The sequence below is a fragment of the Oncorhynchus keta genome, unplaced genomic scaffold (assembly GCF_023373465.1).
Source record: "Oncorhynchus keta strain PuntledgeMale-10-30-2019 unplaced genomic scaffold, Oket_V2 Un_contig_4081_pilon_pilon, whole genome shotgun sequence".
NCBI lineage: Eukaryota > Metazoa > Chordata > Actinopteri > Salmoniformes > Salmonidae > Oncorhynchus > Oncorhynchus keta.
In genome coordinates, this window is record NW_026287590.1 from 17,501 (window position 1) to 40,000 (window position 22,500).

The 22,500-nt window shown below is 37.7% G+C and overlaps 1 protein-coding gene across 1 annotated transcript in view; it reads left to right on the forward strand.

Annotated features, from left to right (window-relative positions):
• The window catches only part of LOC127924467 (guanine nucleotide-binding protein G(I)/G(S)/G(O) subunit gamma-13-like), a 39,642-nt gene that overhangs the window by 14,809 nt on the left and 2,333 nt on the right, over positions 1 to 22,500 (forward strand). The window contains exon 2 of the mRNA XM_052509184.1: positions 1,319 to 1,452. Coding sequence (XP_052365144.1) covers positions 1,355 to 1,452 — 98 coding nt within the window. The 5' untranslated portion in view covers positions 1,319 to 1,354. The remainder of the gene's footprint in view (positions 1 to 1,318; positions 1,453 to 22,500) is intronic.

The window sequence follows — 22,500 nt, forward strand, 5'->3', positions numbered from 1 at the left end:
ACCTGTTGTATTCAGCATTTCACTGTGAGGTCTACTACACCTGTTGTATTCAGCATTTCACTGTAAGGTCTACTACACCTGTTGTATTCAGCATTTCACTGTAAGGTCTACTACACCTGTTGTATTCAGTATTTCACTGTAAGGTCTACTACACCTGTTGTATTCAGTATTTCACTGTAAGGTCTACTACACCTGTTGTATTCAGTATTTCACTGTGAGGTCTACTACACCTGTTGTATTCAGCATTTCACTGTAAGGTCTACTACACCTGTTGTATTCAGCATTTCACTGTAAGGTCTACTACACCTGTTGTATTCAGCATTTCACTGTAAGGTCTACTACACCTGTTGTATTCAGCATTTCACTGTAAGGTCTACTACACCTGTTGTATTCAGCATTTCACTGTAAGGTCTACTACACCTGTTGTATTCAGCATTTCACTGTAAGGTCTACTACACCTGTTGTATTCAGTATTTCACTGTGAGGTCTACTACACCTGTTGTATTCAGTATTTCACTGTAAGGTCTACTACACCTGTTGTATTCAGCATTTCACTGTAAGGTCTACTACACCTGTTGTATTCAGCATTTCACTGTGAGGTCTACTACACCTGTTGTATTCAGTATTTCACTGTAAGGTCTACTACACCTGTTGTATTCAGTATTTCACTGTAAGGTCTACTACACCTGTTGTATTCAGTATTTCACTGTGAGGTCTACTACACCTGTTGTATTCAGTATTTCACTGTGAGGTCTACTACACCTGTTGTATTCATCATTTCACTGTAAGGTCTACTACACCTGTTGTATTCAGCATTTCACTGTAAGGTCTACTACACCTGTTGTATTCAGCATTTCACTGTAAGGTCTACTACACCTGTTGTATTCAGTATTTCACTGTGAGGTCTACTACACCTGTTGTATTCAGTATTTCACTGTAAGGTCTACTACACCTGTTGTATTCAGCATTTCACTGTAAGGTCTACTACACCTGTTGTATTCAGCATTTCACTGTGAGGTCTACTACACCTGTTGTATTCAGCATTTCACTGTAAGGTCTACTACACCTGTTGTATTCAGCATTTCACTGTAAGGTCTACTACACCTGTTGTATTCAGCATTTCACTGTGAGGTCTACTACACCTGTTGTATTCAGCATTTCACTGTGAGGTCTACTACACCTGTTGTATTCAGCATTTCACTGTAAGGTCTACTACACCTGTTGTATTCAGCGTCTGTTGATCAATAACATGTTATTGGCTTCTATGAGCCGTTCTGCTTCAGAATACTAACTTGACTTACTTACTTACTACCCCCAGGTCGCCAGGGTAACCTCCCCCAGCCAATCAGCAGTCATGGATGAGATGGATCTGCCCCAGATGAAGAAGGAAGTGGAGAGTCTGAAATACCAACTGGCTTTCAAGAGAGAGAAGTCCTCCAAGACAGTCACTGAGTAAGTCAACTACTACTACACTACTACTACACTATTACTACACTACTACACTACTACTACACTACACTACTACACTACTACTACACTACTACTACTACTACACTACTACTACTACACTACTACTACACTACTACTACACTACTACACTACTACACTACTACTACACTACACTACTACTACTACTACTACTACACTACTACTACTACCACTACTACAACTACACTACTACTACTACACTACTACTACAACTACACTACTACACTAATACTACTACACTACATTTACATTTACACTAGCAGACGCTACTACTCTACAGAGCTACTTGCAAACTACACTACTACAATTTTTTTTTAAATGGTCGACCGAAAGTCTTCTGTTCTTTTGTCCAGGCGATTGGTCGACATTTTTAAAATGTGTATTTTTCCATTTATAGACACCCCCTATGTGTTTTAAAAAATCAACTACGTTGAGCTTATCTGATACTATAAACTTCATGTTCACTGAAATAAGACACAAATGACTCAAGAGGGAGCCAGAGATCTAGATAACCAGAAGAAAGAAAAACAACCTTAATTAACCTGAACCGATTATTCTCCTCCCACTCCTGCTGGCGTTAGCAGATTCTGCCATTACTCTCCTGAAGTTGCCGGTAATAGGTTAGGAGTCGGCAACCTTTCTCATGTTGAATGACCTTACCGTCTCTACCCCATCTGCATGCCAGTCGTGGTTTTCACACATTTCTGTGGAAAAGTTTAATTTAATTTATAATAACGTCTTCATATGTCAAAATATATTGTAATGTGTTAAATCAAAATGATATCCAAATCTAAATGAAAATGATACTAACCTAAAAAAGTAACTTCTATTGCCAACTTATGGTAAAGAAAATAGTCTACATAAAGACAACAAAATAAAAACATTGCAACCTGCAGGTAGAAAATATCCTGATAAAAAAATTAAATATTCTATAAATCACATTGGCTTTATATGGCCTGTCTGCAACGAACTTGACATGTTGTATAAACTATTAACTTGAGTCGGGGCCAAGTAAATTTATAACACTGTATAAAATATTCTGGGTCTTCAGAGTTTCCAGACACATCTGTAGGCTAGTTGAGTAATGGATAAGATGCAGTGCTTGACTTGGCCAGGAGCTGAGTACCTTCACCTCAAATGATCTACTGCTCGAGCTCCTCTTCCTCTTGTAGAATATTATCTCAATGTTCTACTGCTCGAGCTCCTCTTCCTCTTATAGAATATTATCTCAATGTTCTACTGCTCAAGCTCCTCTTCCTCTTATAGAATATTATCTCAATGTTCTACTGCTCGAGCTCCTCTTCCTCTAATAGAATATTATCTCAATGTTCTACTGCTCGAGCTCCTCTTCCTCTAATAGAATATTATCTCAATGTTCTACTGCTCGAGCTCCTCTTCCTCTACTAGAATATTATCAATGTTCTACCTTGAGCTCCTCTTCCTCTTATAGAATATTATCTCAGTTATGGAGCTCCTCTTCCTCTTATAGAATATTATCTCTAAAGTATTCTGGAGCTCACCTGAATATGAAACAGTTGGAACCCAAAATGAGTTGGAACCTATTCCAGTCCAAGTCAACCACTGATAAGAAGTAATCAGGTCGGGCTATTTTATGATGTTTCCACTGGATCAGAGCATGAAATGTATTCACACATGACTCTGAGTGGTTATTGTTGGATAATAAGAACCTAACATCAAAAAAATGGCATATATTATAGTCTTATTATACCACAGGGTTCAATTCTCAGATCAGAGCATGAAATGTTTCTCTTTCAGAATAGTTATTGTTGATAATAAGAACCTAACATCAAAAAAATGAGAGAGGATCTCTGGCAGTCTCTATGGGAGTACCACAGGGTTCAATTCTCAGATCAGAGCATGAAATGTTTCTCTTTCACTCTGAGTGGTTATAAAGGAGAGAGAGCTGGAATTTTTCAAATACTTTGAGGAACTAGAATTCTCAAGAATTACAAATACTTGCTGTTTTTAGGTGAAGAAAACATTTACTTTGAGAAGCTCCACAGTTTATTCGTGGTGGAGATTTAAAAACAAATCTAATAGACAGTACATGGTTAGATATGTTAATCAGTGTAGCGAAATGCTTGAACTTCTAGTTCTGACAATGCAGTAATATTTTTTATTTATTTTTTTTATTTCAGTTATTTAACCATGTAGGCTCATTTGCAACTGCGACCTGGCCAAGATAAAGCATAGCAGTGTGAACAGACAACACAGAGTTCTCAGTGATATTAACAAGTCAATAACACAGTAGAAAAAAAAGGGGAGTCTTATACAAGTGCAAAAGGATGAGGAGGTAGGGGAATAGATTAACAGTATAAATGATCAGATGATCATTTAAATATTATGCAAAAGAGCAGTAAATAAATAAAAACTGTGGGGTGAGGTAGGTGAAAATGGGTATATTTAAATAGATATACAGTATGTATCAGTAGTAGATGTTTATTTAAATAAAATATACAGTATGTCCAGTCACAGGCAGCAGAGAACTGGAAGTATATGAGGTGTTATTTAGGGATGATATATACAATATGTATGTACGGGTGGGTATATCGTGACCAGTGAATTTAAATTTATACAGTAGATGACCTGGAGCCAGTGGGTCTACGAATATTAGCGAGGGCCAGCCGACTATATACAAGTAGTGGTGGGTGGTATAAGGTCCTATTAGTGACAAAATATACTGTATAAACTGTCCAGTTTGCTATATATTTGGAAAATAGATGACAGTATGTATAGGATAGTCAGTTTTACTAGGTATGGCAGCGTGAGTGAAGGAGGCTTTTTGCGGAATAGAAAGCCGACTTGATTTGATTTTCGATTGAGATGTTTGATATGAGTCTGGAAGGAGAGTTTGCAGTAGCCAGACACCTAGGTACTTATAGATGTCCACATATTTAAATATGATGCAGTATGTATGTAGTATATGGTTTTACTATTTAAATATACGGAACAGTATATATGTAGGTATATAGCATATTTAAATATATACAGTATAGAATGGTGTAGTATATGGATAGGGAATTTAAATATATACATTATATATACAGAGAAAAGAGTATAGATTTGAACCCTGTGGCACCCCCATAGAGACTGCCAGAGGACCGGACAGCATGCCCTATTTGACACACTGAATGTCTGCAAACATTGTAGGCAGTATATGAGTCTGCCGATAAGAATATATATATATTTGGCAAGGTCGATGAAATATATGTCTTTTATCGATGGTGGTTATGATATGTTTGTAGCGTGGCTATATCGGAATATATTTAAATATGGTATGACTGTTTATGACTTGGCTTTCAAGACCTTAGATAGGCAGGGCAGAATGGATATAGGTCTTAACATTTGGGTCCAGGGTGTCTCCCCTTTGAAGAGGCGGATGACTATATTTCCAAATGGGGATCTCAGACGATATGAAAGAAGTTGAAAAGGCTGGTAATACAATGGCGGCGGATAGTTTCAGAAATAGGGTCCAGATTGTCAAGCCCAGCTGATTTATACGGGGTTATCCAGGTTTTGCAGCTCTTTCAGAACATCTGCTATCTATTTGGGTAAAGGAGAATAGGCTTAGGAGCTACAGAGCTGTTGGCCGAGGTAGGAGTGGCCAGGCGGAAGGCATGGCCATATATGGTTTTCGATAATCATGGATTTATCAGTGGTGACCGTGTTATAGCCTAGTGCAGTGGGCAGCTGGGAGGAGGTGCTCTTGTTCTCCATGGATTTAAACTTTTAGTTAGCTACAGGATATGCCTGAAGAATGTAGCTTTCCTGACTATATATTGGTTCCTATTCCCTGAACAGTTGCATATCACAGGGACTGTTAATTCTATTAGTCCGCCACAGGATGTTTTTGTGCTGGTCGAGGGCAGTCAGGTCTGGAGTGAACCAAGGGCTATATCTGTTCTTGGTTCTGCATTTTTTGAACGGACAGCTTATCTAAAATGGTGAGGAAGTTACTTTTAAAGAATGACCAGGCCCTCAAGTAACGGAACAATGTCCTTCCAGGATACCCGGGCCAGGTCGATTAGAAAGTTTTAGGGAGCGTTTGACAGTGATGAGGGGAGGTCGTTTGACTGCGGCACCGTAGCGGATACATATCTACAAGTAATCTAACAATTTCACAACTACTACCTTATACACACAAGTGTAAAGGGATAAAGAATATTACATAAAGATATATAATAATGGTACAGCCATAGTAACATTAGATGGTATATTAATATATACATATGAGATGAGTAATGTAAGGTATTAAACATTATATAATGTGGCTAGTGATACTTTTATACAGACATTTTTCCATCATTAAAATAAGGAGTTGAGTCAGTAGTAAGCCAAATGTTAGTGGTGGCTGTTTATCTAATAGAACTGTTTTTCAGTCTCTCGGTCCCCTTTAGCCAATAACTCCCAAATGGACACATTTATATACCTACATTTGAATGCAGGACAGCCCTATGTGTAACCAACATGTCTATTAATAACACAGAACTCTCCGTGATATTACTGTAGAATTACAGTGATAGAATTCTATTAATTCTCAGTGATAGAACTCTAGAATACTCAGTGATAGAACTCTAGAATACTCTGATAGAACTCTAGAATTCTCAGTGATAGAATGTCTCTATGGAAGTAAATTCTATTAATAACACAGCTCTCAGTGATAGAACATCTCTATTATTAACACAGCCCTAGTAACAAAAGACAATTGACAAAAATATTAATAAGAAAGAATGAAATAACCAACTTTTTTTTTTCTCACAAGTGTAGTTCACGCCCAAACAACGTGTCCACGCCGACAATGAGAACAGTAATACTGGAATAACGATGTATTGTATTAACAGGAATGACCATAACCAAACAAACATTGTAGATTAGAAATGATAACACAGCCTTAGTAACAACATTATATTAATAACACAGAGACAGTAACAACATTCTATTAATAACACAGCCTTAGTAACAACATTATATTAAGAGACAGAGACAGAGACAGAGACAGAGAGAGAGAGAGAGAGAGAGAGAGAAGAGAGAGAGAGATATTAAGAGAGAGAGAGAGAGAGAGAGAAGCAAGAGAGACAGAGACAGAGACAGAGACAGTAACAACATTATATTAGAGACAGAGACAGAGACAGAGACAGAGACAGAGAGAGAGAGAGAGAGAGAGAGAGAGAGAGAGAGAGAGTAGACACAGAGATCCTTAGTAACAGACATTCTATTAATAACAGAGCCCTACAACCTTAGTAAGAACAGAGAGAGAGAGAGAGAGAGAGAGAGAGAGAGAGAGAGAGACAGAGAGAGAGAGAGAGAGAGAGACAGAGAGAGAGAGAGAGAGAGAGAGGGAGAGGGAGAGGGAGAGAGAGAGAGAGAGAGAGAGAGAGAGAGAGAGAGAGAGAGAGAGAGAGAGAGAGAGAGACAGAGAGAGAGAGAGACAGAGAGAGAGAGAGAGAGACAGAGAGAGAGAGAGAGAGAGAGAGAGAGAGACTGAGTAACAACATTATATTAATAACACAGGCCTGCAGTAATCCAACATTCTATTTTAACGGCCTCTCCAGAAACACATCCGTCCTCCTCGTGTAACACAGAGCTGTTGTCAAGGCAGTCGTCAAGGAAGTGAGTTTGTGATTATACAGTGCATTGACAATCGTGTAATGCAACATTGTGGAGGCAAATGGCGAACGGAACATTTGGCCTCTAGTCTGACGCCCTCTGTCTACGCCTCTGTCTAATAACACAGCCCGTTAGTAACGTCCATTGGAGCCTCCAAACCACATTTATGGATCAAACATACATTTGCAGCCGCAATGAATTACACAGATTACAGTAAATATATACAGTATAACAATATTATATTTAATAATACAGTATGTATGTAACAATATTATATTTAAATAACACAGCCCTAGTATATATATATTTAAAATAACAGTATTCTATTAATAATTTAAATATATAGTAACAAGTATTATATTAATATATACAGCCCTGTAACAACATTCTATTAATAACACAGCCCTGGTAACAACATTATATTATATAACAGTAGCCCTAGTAACAACATTTAAATATATACAGTATAAATGTAGTATATTATATTTAAATATATACAGTATAAAGTAGTATATATATATTTAAATATATACAGTATATATGTAGTATATATATATTTAAATATATACAGTATGTATGTAGTATATATATATTTAAATATATACAGTTAGTATGTAGTATATATATATTTAAATATATACAGTATGTATGTAGTATATATATATATTTAAATATATACAGTATATATGTAGTATATATATATTTAAATATATACAGTATGTATGTAGTATATATGTATTTAAATATATACAGTATGTATGTAGTATATATATATTTAAATATATACAGTATGTATGTAGTATATATATATTTAAATATATACAGTATGTATGTAGTATGTATATATATATATTTAAATATATACAGTATATATGTAGTATATATATATTTAAATATATACAGTATGTGTGTAGTATATACATATTTAAATATATACAGTATAAGTGTAGTATATATATATTTAAATATATACAGTATATATGTAGTATATATTTAAATATATACAGTATGTGTGTAGTATATATATTTAAATATATACAGTATGTATGTAGTATATATATATTTAAATATATACAGTATGTATGTAGTATATATATATATTTAAATATATACAGTATATATGTAGTATATATATATTTAAATATATACAGTATAAGTGTAGTATATATATATTTAAATATATACAGTATGTATGTAGTATATATATATATTTAAATATATACAGTATGTATGTAGTATATATATATTTAAATATATACAGTATGTGTTTAGTATATATATATTTAAATATATACAGTATAAATGTAGTATATATATTTGCTGCTGCTCAACTAAAACAAATCTCGGTCGGCCAACAGCCTTAGTAACAACATTCTATTAATAATAACACAGCCTTAGTAACAACATTCTATTAATAATAACACAGCCTTAGTAACAACATTATATTAATAACACAGCCCTAGTAACAACATTCTATTAATAACACAGCCCTAGTAACAACATTCTATTAATAACACAGACCTGGTAACAACATTCTATTAATAACACAGCCCTAGTAACAACATTCTATTAATAACACAGCCCTAGTAACAACATTCTATTAATAACACAGCCCTAGTAACAACATTCTATTAATAACACAGACCTAGTAACAACATTCTATTAATAACACAGCCCTGGTAACAACATTATATTATTAACACAGCCCTGGTAACAACATTCTATTATTAACACAGCCCTAGTAACAACATTATATTAATAACACAGCCCTGGTAACAACATTATATTATTAACACAGCCCTAGTAACAACATTCTATTATTAACACAGCCCTAGTAACAACATTATATTAATAACACAGCCCTAGTAACAACATTCTATTAATAACACATCCTTAGTAACAACATTCTATTAATAACACAGCCTTAGTAACAACATTATATTAATAACACAGCCCTGGTAACAACATTATATTAATAACACAGCCCTGGTAACAACATTCTATTAATAACACAGCCTTAGTAACAACATTCTATTAATAATAACACAGCCTTAGTAACAACATTCTATTAATAACACAGCCTTAGTAACAACATTCTATTAATAACACAGCCCTAGTAACAACATTCTATTAATAACACAGCCCTGGTAACAACATTCTATTAATAACACAGCCCTAGTAACAACATTATATTAATAACACAGCCCTAGTAACAACATTCTATTAATAACACAGCCTTAGTAACAACATTCTATTAATAACACAGCCCTAGTAACAACATTCTATTAATAACACAGCCCTAGTAACAACATTCTATTAATAACACAGCCTTAGTAACAACATTATATTAATAACACAGCCCTGGTAACAACATTCTATTAATAACACAGCCCTAGTAACAACATTCTATTAATAACACAGCCCTAGTAACAACATTATATTAATAACACAGCCCTGGTAACAACATTATATTAATAACACAGCCCTAGTAACAACATTCTATTAATAACACAGCCCTAGTAACAACATTCTATTAATAACACAGCCCTAGTAACAACATTCTATTAATAACACAGCCCTAGTAACAACATTCTATTAATAACACAGCCCTAGTAACAACATTCTATTAATAACACAGCCCTGGTAACAACATTCTATTAATAACACAGCCCTAGTAACAACATTCTATTAATAACACAGCCCTGGTAACAACATTATATTAATAACACAGCCCTAGTAACAACATTCTATTAATAACACAGCCCTAGTAACAACATTCTATTAATAACACAGCCCTAGTAACAACATTATATTAATAACACAGCCCTAGTAACAACATTCTATTAATAACACAGCCCTGGTAACAACATTATATTAATAACACATCCTTAGTAACAACATTCTATTAATAACACAGCCCTGGTAACAATATTCTATTAATAACACAGCCCTGGTAAAACATTCTATTAATAACACAGCCCTAGTAACAACATTCTATTAATAACACAGCCTTAGTAACAACATTATATTAATAACACAGCCCTGGTAACAACATTCTATTAATAACACAGCCCTAGTAACAACATTCTATTAATAACACAGCCCTGGTAACAACATTCTATTAATAACACAGCCCTGGTAACACCATTATATTAATAACACATCCTTAGTAACAACATTCTATTAATAATAACACAGCCCTGGTAACAACATTCTATTAATAACACAGCCCTAGTAACAGCATTCTATTAATAACACATCCTTAGTAACAACATTCTATTAATAACACAGCCCTGGTAACAACATTCTATTAATAACACAGCCCTAGTAACAACATTCTATTAATAACACAGCCCTGGTAACAACATTCTATTAATAACACAGCCCTAGTAACAACATTCTATTAATAACACAGCCCTAGTAACAACATTCTATTAATAACACAGCCCTAGTAACAACATTCTATTAATAACACAGCCCTAGTAACAACATTCTATTAATAACACAGCCCTGGTAACAACATTCTATTAATAACACAGCCCTAGTAACAACATTCTATTAATAACACAGCCCTAGTAACAACATTATATTAATAACACAGCCCTAGTAACAACATTCTATTAATAACACAGCCCTAGTAACAACATTCTATTAATAACACAGCCCTAGTAACAACATTATATTAATAACACAGCCCTGGTAACAACATTCTATTAATAACACAGCCCTAGTAACAACATTATATTAATAACACAGCCTTAGTAACAACATTCTATTAATAACACAGCCCTGGTAACAATATTCTATTAATAACACAGCCCTAGTAAAACATTCTATTAATAACACAGCCCTAGTAACAACATTCTATTAATAACACAGCCTTAGTAACAACATTCTATTAATAACACAGCCCTAGTAACAACATTCTATTAATAACACAGCCCTAGTAACAACATTCTATTAATAACACAGCCCTAGTAACAACATTCTATTAATAACACAGCCCTGGTAACAACATTCTATTAATAACACAGCCCTAGTAACAACATTCTATTAATAACACAGCCCTGGTAACAACATTCTATTAATAACACAGCCCTGGTAACAACATTCTATTAATAACACAGCCCTAGTAACAACATTCTATTAATAACACAGCCCTAGTAACAACATTCTATTAATAACACAGCCCTAGTAACAACATTCTATTAATAACACAGCCTTAGTAACAACATTCTATTAATAACACAGCCCTAGTAACAACATTCTATTAATAACACAGCCCTAGTAACAACATTCTATTAATAATAACACAGCCCTGGTAACAACATTCTATTAATAACACAGCCCTAGTAACAACATTCTATTAATAATAACACAGCCCTGGTAACAACATTCTATTAATAACACAGCCCTAGTAACAGCATTCTATTAATAACACAGCCTTAGTAACAACATTCTATTAATAACACAGCCTTAGTAACAACATTATATTAATAACACAGCCCTAGTAACAACATTCTATTAATAACACAGCCCTAGTAACAACATTATATTAATAACACAGCCCTAGTAACAACATTATATTAATAACACAGCCCTAGTAACAACATTCTATTAATAACACAGCCTTAGTAACAACATTCTATTAATAACACAGCCTTAGTAACAACATTCTATTAATAACACAGCCCTAGTAACAACATTCTATTAATAACACAGCCCTGGTAACAACATTCTATTATAACACAACCCTAGTAACAACATTCTATTAATAACACAGCCCTAGTAACAACATTCTATTAATAACACATCCTTAGTAACAACATTCTATTGATAACACAGCCTTAGTAACAACATTCTATTAATAACACAGCCCTGGTAACAACATTCTATTAATAACACATCCTTAGTAACAACATTCTATTAATAACACATCCTTAGTAACAACATTCTATTGATAACACAGCCTTAGTAACAACATTATATTAATAACACAGCCTTAGTAACAACATTCTATTAATAACAGTCATCTCCTATTCAACCCCGACTCTATTAAACACTTTAACAGTCCCAGAGGACCAACAGTCCTCTCCTCTCACTCCATGCCTCCTGTCTCATCTTGTTGTCCACTGGGACAGGTTTGGCCCAGTGGGTTTGGCCCAGAGGTAGAGAGGAGAGGAGAGGAGAGGAGAGGAGAGGGAGAGGAGAGGAGAGGGAGGAGAGGAAGAGGAGGGAGGGAGGGAGGTAGAGGGAAGAGGAGGGGTAGGGAGTAGTAGAGAGGAGAGAGAGGAGAGGAGAGGAGAGGAGAGGAGAGGAGAGGAGAGGAGAGGAGAGGAGAGGAGAGGCTCCATAGAGGTGTTGTGAGAGCTGAAGTCTGGTATTCCCTGGCCAATCTAATCCATTATAACTGGACCACAGGGACCCCTCCACCACACACACACACACACACACACACACACACACACACACACACACACACACACACACACACACACACACACACACACACACACACACACACACACACACACACACACACACACACACACACACTGTGTCTGAAGTGAGGAAGGCTCCCCTCCTAAGGCCATTTAAGGACAACACAGATGAACACTGTGAGTGAGAATGAGAGTCGTGTGTGTGTGTGTGTGTGTGTGTGTGTGTGTGTGTGTGTGTGTGTGTGTGTGTGTGTGTGTGTGTGTGTGTGTGTGTGTGTGTGTGTGTGTGTGTGTGTGTGTGTGTGTGTGTGTGGCTCGTCTCACCAGACCCCGTGGCAGTGTATTGTGTAGACAGTCACCATTATGTGTCAGTGAACTGAGAGAACAGCTGAGAAACACACACCTCTACCTCTACCAGCTACACAACAGACTGATACACACCTCTACCAGCTACACAACAGACTGATACACACCTCTACCTCTACCAGCTACACAACAGACTGATACACACCTCTACCAGCTACACAACAGACTGATACACACCTCTACCTCTACCAGCTACACAACAGACTGATACACACCTCTACCTCTACCAGCTACACAACAGACTGATACACACCTCTACCAGCTACACAACAGACTGATACACACCTCTACCAGCTACACAACAGACTGATACACACCTCTACCTCTACCAGCTACACAACAGACTGATACACACCTCTACCAGCTACACAACAGACTGATACACACCTCTACCAGCTACACAACAGACTGATACACACCTCTACCAGCTACACAACAGACTGATACACACCTCTACCTCTACCAGCTACACAACAGACTGATACACACCTCTACCAGCTACACAACAGACTGATACACACCTCTACCAGCTACACAACAGACTGATACACACCTCTACCTCTACCAGCTACACAACAGACTGATACACACCTCTACCAGCTACACAACAGACTGATACACACCTCTACCTCTACCAGCTACACAACAGACTGATACACACCTCTACCTCTACCAGCTACACAACAGACTGATACACACCTCTACCTCTACCAGCTACACAACAGACTGATACACACCTCTACCAGCTACACAACAGACTGATACACACCTCTACCAGCTACACAACAGACTGATACACACCTCTACCTCTACCAGTCACCAGCTGACTGGTCATTATAATGAGATGGATAACACAACTGACTGGTCATTATAATGAGATGGATAACACAACTGACTGGTCATTATACACAACTGACTGGTCATTATAATGAGATGGATAACACAACTGACTGGTCATTATAATGAGATGGATAACACAACTGACTGGTCATTATAATGAGGTGGATAACACAACTGACTGGTCATTATAATGAGGTGGATAACACAACTGACTGGTCATTATAATGAGATGGACAACACAACTGACTGGTCATTATAATGAGGTGGATAACACAACTGACTGGTCATTATAATGAGATGGACAACACAACTGACTGGTCATTATACACAACTGACTGGTCATTATAATGAGATGGATAATACAACTGACTGGTCATTATAATGAGATGGATAACACAACTGACTGGTCATTATAATGAGGTGGATAACACAACTGACTGGTCATTATAATGAGGTAGATAACACAACTGACTGGTCATTATAATGAGGTGGATAACACAACTGACTGGTCATTATAATGAGATGGACAACACAACTGACTGGTCATTATAATGAGGTGGATAACACAACTGACTGGTCATTATAATGAGGTGGATAACACAACTGACTGGTCATTATAATGAGATGGATAACATAACTGACTGGTCATTATACACAACTGACTGGTCATTATAATGAGATGGATAACACAACTGACTGGTCATTATAATGAGATGGATAACACAACTGACTGGTCATTATAATGAGATGGATAACACAACTGACTGGTCATTATAATGAGATGGATAACACAACTGACTGGTCATTATAATGAGATGGATAACACAACTGACTGGTCATTATAATGAGATGGATAATACAACTGACTGGTCATTATAATGAGATGGATAACACAACTGACTGGTCATTATACACAACTGACTGGTCATTATAATGAGATGGATAACACAACTGACTGGTCATTATACACAACTGACTGGTCATTATAATGAGGTGGATAACACAACTGACTGGTCATTATACACAACTGACTGGTCATTATAATGAGGTGGATAACACAACTGACTGGTCATTATAATGAGGTGGATAACACAACTGACTGGTCATTATAATGAGGTGGATAACACAACTGACTGGTCATTATAATGAGGTGGATAACACAACTGACTGGTCATTATAATGAGGTGGATAACACAACTGACTGGTCATTATAATGAGGTGGACAACACAACTGACTGGTCATTATAATGAGGTGGATAACACAACTGACTGGTCATTATAATGAGATGGACAACACAACTGACTGGTCATTATACACAACTGACTGGTCATTATAATGAGATGGATAACACAACTGACTGGTCATTATAATGAGATGGATAACACAACTGACTGGTCATTATAATGAGGTGGATAACACAACTGACTGGTCATTATAATGAGGTAGATAACACAACTGACTGGTCATTATAATGAGGTGGATAACACAACTGACTGGTCATTATAATGAGATGGACAACACAACTGACTGGTCATTATAATGAGGTGGATAACACAACTGACTGGTCATTATAATGAGGTGGATAACACAACTGACTGGTCATTATAATGAGATGGATAACACAACTGACTGGTCATTATACACAACTGACTGGTCATTATAATGAGATGGATTACACAACTGACTGGTCATTATAATGAGGTGGATAACACAACTGACTGGTCATTATACACAACTGACTGGTCATTATAATGAGATGGATAATACAACTGACTGGTCATTGCCACCTTCTCCTCCCTCCTGAATCCTCCCCCCTCCCTCCTCCCTCTCTGCAGATGACTAACACAACCATTTTGAAAAGAAGGTCGATGACATCCGATCCTCGTTTGCTAAGTCAAACGACACCGCTGGTTCTGCTCACTGCCCTACCCTATGCTCTGACCTCTTTCTCCCCTCTCTCTCCAGATGAAATCTCGCGTCTTATGACGGAGGTGCCGCCCAACAACCTGCCCGCTGACCCTATCCCCTCCTCTCTTCTCCAGACCATTTCCGGAGACCTTCTCCCTTACCTTACCTCGCTCATCAACTCATCCCTGACCGCTGTCTACGTCCCTCCCGTCTTCAAGAGAGCGAGAGTTGCACCCCTTCTGAAAAAATACATGATCCCTCCGATGTCAACAACTACAGACCAGTATCCCTTCTCTCTTTTCTCTCCAAAACTCTTGAGCGTGGTCCTTGGCCAGCTCTACCGCTATCTCTCTCAGAATGACCTTCTTGATCCAAATCAGTCAGGTTTCAAGACTAGTCATTCAACTGAGACTGCTCTTCATTATCACGGAGCGCTCCGCACTGCTAAAGCTAACTCTCTCTCCTCTGCTCTCATCCTTCTAGACCTATCGGCTGATCGATACTGTGAACCATCAGATCCTCCTCTCCACCCTCTCCGAGTTGGGCATCTATAATGCCCACGCTTGGATTGCGTCCTACCTGACAGGTCGCTTACCAGGTGGCGTGGCGAGAATCTGTCAACTCACCACGCGTCACCACTGGTGTCCCCAGGGCTCTGTTCTAGGCCCTCTCTTATTCTCGCTATACACCAAGTCACTTGGCTCTGTCATAACCTCACATGGTCTCTCCTATCATTGCTATGCAGACGACACACAATTAATCTTCTCCTTTCCCCTTCTGATGACCAGGTGGCGAATCGCATCTCTGCATGTCTGGCAGACATATCAGTGTGGATGACGGATCACCACCTCAAGCTGAACCTCAGCAAGACGGAGCTCCTCTTCCTCCCGGGGAAGGACTGCCCGTTCCATGATCTCGCCATCACGGTTGACAACTCCATTGTGTCATCCTCCCAGAGCGCTAAGAATGGCGTGATCCTGGACAACACCCTGACGTTCTCACTAACATCAAGGCGGTGTCCCGTTCCTGTCAGGTTCATGCTCTACAACATCCGCAGAGTGACCCTGCCTCACACAGGAAGCGGCGCAGGTCCTAATCCAGGCACTTGTCATCTCCGTCTTGATTATGCAATGAGCTGTTGGCTGGGCTCCCTGCCTGTGCCATTAAACCCCTACAACTCATCCAGAACGCCGCAGCCCGTCTGGTGTTCAACCTTCCCAAGTTCTCTATACCCCGCTCCTCCGCTCTCTCCACTGGCTTCAGTTGAAGCTCGCATCCGCTACAAGACCATGGTCATTATACGGAGCTGTGAGGGGAACGGCACCTCAGTACTCCAGGCTCATTAGGCCCTACACCCAAACAAGGGCACTGCGTTCATCCACCTCTGGCCTGCTCGCCTCCCTACCACTGAGGAAGTACAGTTATCAGCCCAGTCAAAACTGTTCGCTGCTCTGGCCCCCAATGGTGGAACAAACTCCCTCACGACGCCAGGACAGCGGAGTCAATCACCACCTTCCGGAGACACCTGAAACCCCACCTCTTCAAGGAATACCTAGGATAGGGTAAGTAAGGGTAAGTAATCCTTCTCACCCCCCTTCTCAACAAGATTTAGATGCAAGTGGCTGTTCCACTGGTTGTCATAAGGTGTATGCACCAATTTGTAAGTCGCTCTGGATAAGAGCGTCTGCTAAATGACTTAAATGTAATGTAAATGTAATGGTCATTATAATGAGATGGATAACACAACTGACTTGTCATTATACACAACTGACTGGTCATTATAATGAGATGGATAACACAACTGACTGGTCATTATACACAACTGACTGGTCATTATAATGAGGTGGATAATACAACTGACTGGTCATTATACACAACTGACTGGTCATTATAATGAGGTGGATAACACAACTGACTGGTCATTATACACAACTGACTGGTCATTATAATGAGGTGGATAACACAACTGACTGGTCATTATAATGAGGTGGATAACACAACTGACTGGTCATTATAATGAGGTGGATAACACAACTGACTGGTCATTATAATGAGGTGGATAACACAACTGACTGGTCATTATACACAACTGACTGGTCATTATAATGAGGTGGATAACACAACTGACTGGTCATTATAATGAGGTGGATAACACAACTGACTGGTCATTATAATGAGGTGGATAACACAACTGACTGGTCATTATAATGAGGTGGATAACACAACTGACTGGTCATTATACACAACTGACTGGTCATTATAATGAGGTGGATAACACAACTGACTGGTCATTATAATGAGATGGATAACACAACTGACTGGTCATTATACACAACTGACTGGTCATTATAATGAGGTGGATAACACAACTGACTGGTCATTATACACAACTGACTGGTCATTATAATGAGATGGATAACACAACTGACTGGTCATTATAATGAGATGGATAACACAACTGACTGGTCATTATAATGAGATGGATAACACAACTGACTGGTCATTATAATGAGATGGATAACACAACTGACTGGTCATTATAATGAGATGGATAACACAACTGACTGGTCATTATAATGAGATGGATAACACAACTGACTGGTCATTATAATGAGGTGGATAACACAACTGACTGGTCATTATAATGAGGTGGATAACACAACTGACTGGTCATTATAATGAGGTGGATAACACAACTGACTGGTCATTATAATGAGATGGATAACACAACTGACTGGTCATTATAATGAGGTGGATAACACAACTGACTGGTCATTATAATGAGATGGATAACACAACTGACTGGTCATTATAATGGTGGATAACACAACTGACTGGTCATTATAATGAGGTGGATAACACAACTGACTGGTCATTATAATGAGATGGATAATACAACTGACTGGTCATTATAATGAGATGGACAACACAACTGACTGGTCATTATAATGAGGTGGATAACACAACTGACTGGTCATTATAATGAGGTGGATAACACAACTGACTGGTCATTATAATGAGATGGATAACACAACTGACTGGTCATTATACACAACTGACTGGTCATTATAATGAGATGGATTACACAACTGACTGGTCATTATAATGAGGTGGATAACACAACTGACTGGTCATTATAATGAGATGGATAATACAACTGACTGGTCATTATAATGAGATGGATAACACAACTGACTTGTCATTATACACAACTGACTGGTCATTATAATGAGATGGATAACAAACTGACTGGCTCATTATACACAACTGACTGGTCATTATAATGAGATGGATAACACAACTGACTGGTCATTATACACAACTGACTGGTCATTATAATGAGGTGGATAACACAACTGACTGGTCATTATACACAACTGACTGGTCATTATAATGAGGTGGATAACACAACTGACTGGTCATTATAATGAGGTGGATAACACAACTGACTGGTCATTATAATGAGGTGGATAACACAACTGACTGGTCATTATAATGAGGTGGATAACACAACTGACTGGTCATTATAATGAGGTGGATAACACAACTGACTGGTCATTATAATGAGATGGATAACACAACTGACTGGTCATTATAATGAGGTGGATAACACAACTGACTGGTCATTATAATGAGATGGATAACACAACTGACTGGTCATTATACACAACTGACTGGTCATTATAATGAGATGGATAACACAACTGACTGGTCATTATAATGAGGTGGATAACACAACTGACTGGTCATTATAATGAGGTGGATAACACAACTGACTGGTCATTATAATGAGGTGGATAACACAACTGACTGGTCATTATAATGAGGTGGATAACACAACTGACTGGTCATTATAATGAGATGGATAACACAACTGACTGGTCATTATAATGAGGTGGATAACACAACTGACTGGTCATTATAATGAGGTGGATAACACAACTGACTGGTCATTATAATGAGATGGATAACACAACTGACTGGTCATTATACACAACTGACTGGTCATTATAATGAGATGGATAACACAACTGACTGGTCATTATAATGAGGTGGATAACACAACTGACTGGTCATTATACACAACTGACTGGTCATTATAATGAGATGGATAATACAACTGACTGGTCATTATAATGAGATGGATAACACAACTGACTTGTCATTATACACAACTGACTGGTCATTATAATGAGATGGATAACACAACTGACTGGTCATTATACACAACTGACTGGTCATTATAATGAGATGGATAACACAACTGACTGGTCATTATACACAACTGACTGGTCATTATAATGAGGTGGATAACACAACTGACTGGTTCATTATACACAACTGACTGGTCATTATAATGAGGTGGATAACACAACTGACTGGTCATTATAATGAGGTGGATAACACAACTGACTGGTCATTATAATGAGGTGGATAACACAACTGACTGGTCATTATAATGAGGTGGATAACACAACTGACTGGTCATTATAATGAGATGGATAACACAACTGACTGGTCATTATACACAACTGACTGGTCATTATAATGAGGTGGATAACACAACTGACTGGTCATTATAATGAGATGGATAACACAACTGACTGGTCATTATACACAACTGACTGGTCATTATAATGAGATGGATAACACAACTGACTGGTCATTATACACAACTGACTGGTCATTATAATGAGGTGGATAACACAACTGACTGGTCATTATAATGAGGTGGATAACACAACTGACTGGTCATTATACACAACTGACTGGTCATTATAATGAGGTGGATAACACAACTGACTGGTCATTATAATGAGATGGATAACACAACTGACTGGTCATTATAATGAGATGGATAACACAACTGACTGGTCATTATAATGAGGTGGATAACACAACTGACTGGTCATTATAATGAGGTGGATAACACAACTGACTGGTCATTATAATGAGGTGGATAACACAACTGACTGGTCATTATAATGAGATGGATAACACAACTGACTGGTCATTATAATGAGGTGGATAACACAACTGACTGGTCATTATAATGAGATGGATAACACAACTGACTGGTCATTATAATGAGATGGATAACACAACTGACTGGTCATTATAATGAGATGGATAACACAACTGACTGGTCATTATAATGAGGTGGATAACACAACTGACTGGTCATTATAATGAGATGGATAACACAACTGACTGGTCATTATAATGAGATGGATAACACAACTGACTGGTCATTATAATGAGGTGGATAACACAACTGACTGGTCATTATAATGAGATGGATAACACAACTGACTGGTCATTATAATGAGGTGGATAACACAACTGACTGGTCATTATAATGAGGTGGATAACACAACTGACTGGTCATTATAATGAGGTGGATAACACAACTGACTGGTCATTATAATGAGATGGATAACACAACTGACTGGTCATTATAATGAGGTGGATAACACAACTGACTGGTCATTATAATGAGATGGATAACACAACTGACTGGTCATTATAATGAGATGGATAACACAACTGACTGGTCATTATAATGAGATGGATAACACAACTGACTGGTCATTATACACAACTGACTGGTCATTATACACAACTGACTGGTCATTATAATGAGGTGGATAACACAACTGACTGGTCATTATAATGAGGTGGATAACACAACTGACTGGTCATTATAATGAGATGGATAACACAACTGACTGGTCATTATAATGAGATGGATAACACAACTGACTGGTCATTATAATGAGGTGGATAACACAACTGACTGGTCATTATACACAACTGACTGGTCATTATAATGAGATGGATAACACAACTGACTGGTCATTATAATGAGGTGGATAACACAACTGACTGGTCATTATAATGAGGTAGATAACACAACTGACTGGTCATTATAATGAGATGGATAACACAACTGACTGGTCATTATAATGAGATGGATAACACAACTGACTGGTCATTATACACAACTGACTGGTCATTATAATGAGGTGGATAACACAACTGACTGGTCATTATAATGAGGTGGATAACACAACTGACTGGTCATTATAATGAGATGGATAACACAACTGACTGGTCATTATAATGAGGTGGATAACACAACTGACTGGTCATTATAATGAGGTGGATAACACAACTGACTGGTCATTATAATGAGGTGGACAACACAACTGACTGGTCATTATAATGAGGTGGATAACACAACTGACTGGTCATTATAATGAGATGGACAACACAACTGACTGGTCATTATAATGAGGTGGATAACACAACTGACTGGTCATTATAATGAGGTGGATAACACAACTGACTGGTCATTATAATGAGATGGATAACACAACTGACTGGTCATTATAATGAGGTGGATAACACAACTGACTGGTCATTATAATGAGGTGGATAACACAACTGACTGGTCATTATACACAACTGACTGGTCATTATAATGAGGTGGATAACACAACTGACTGGTCATTATACACAACTGACTGGTCATTATAATGAGGTGGATAACACAACTGACTGGTCATTATAATGAGATGGATAACACAACTGACTGGTCATTATAATGAGATGGATAACACAACTGACTGGTCATTATAATGAGGTGGATAACACAACTGACTGGTCATTATAATGAGGTGGATAACACAACTGACTGGTCATTATAATGAGATGGATAACACAACTGACTGGTCATTATAATGAGGTGGATAACACAACTGACTGGTCATTATACACAACTGACTGGTCATTATAATGAGGTGGATAACACAACTGACTGGTCAT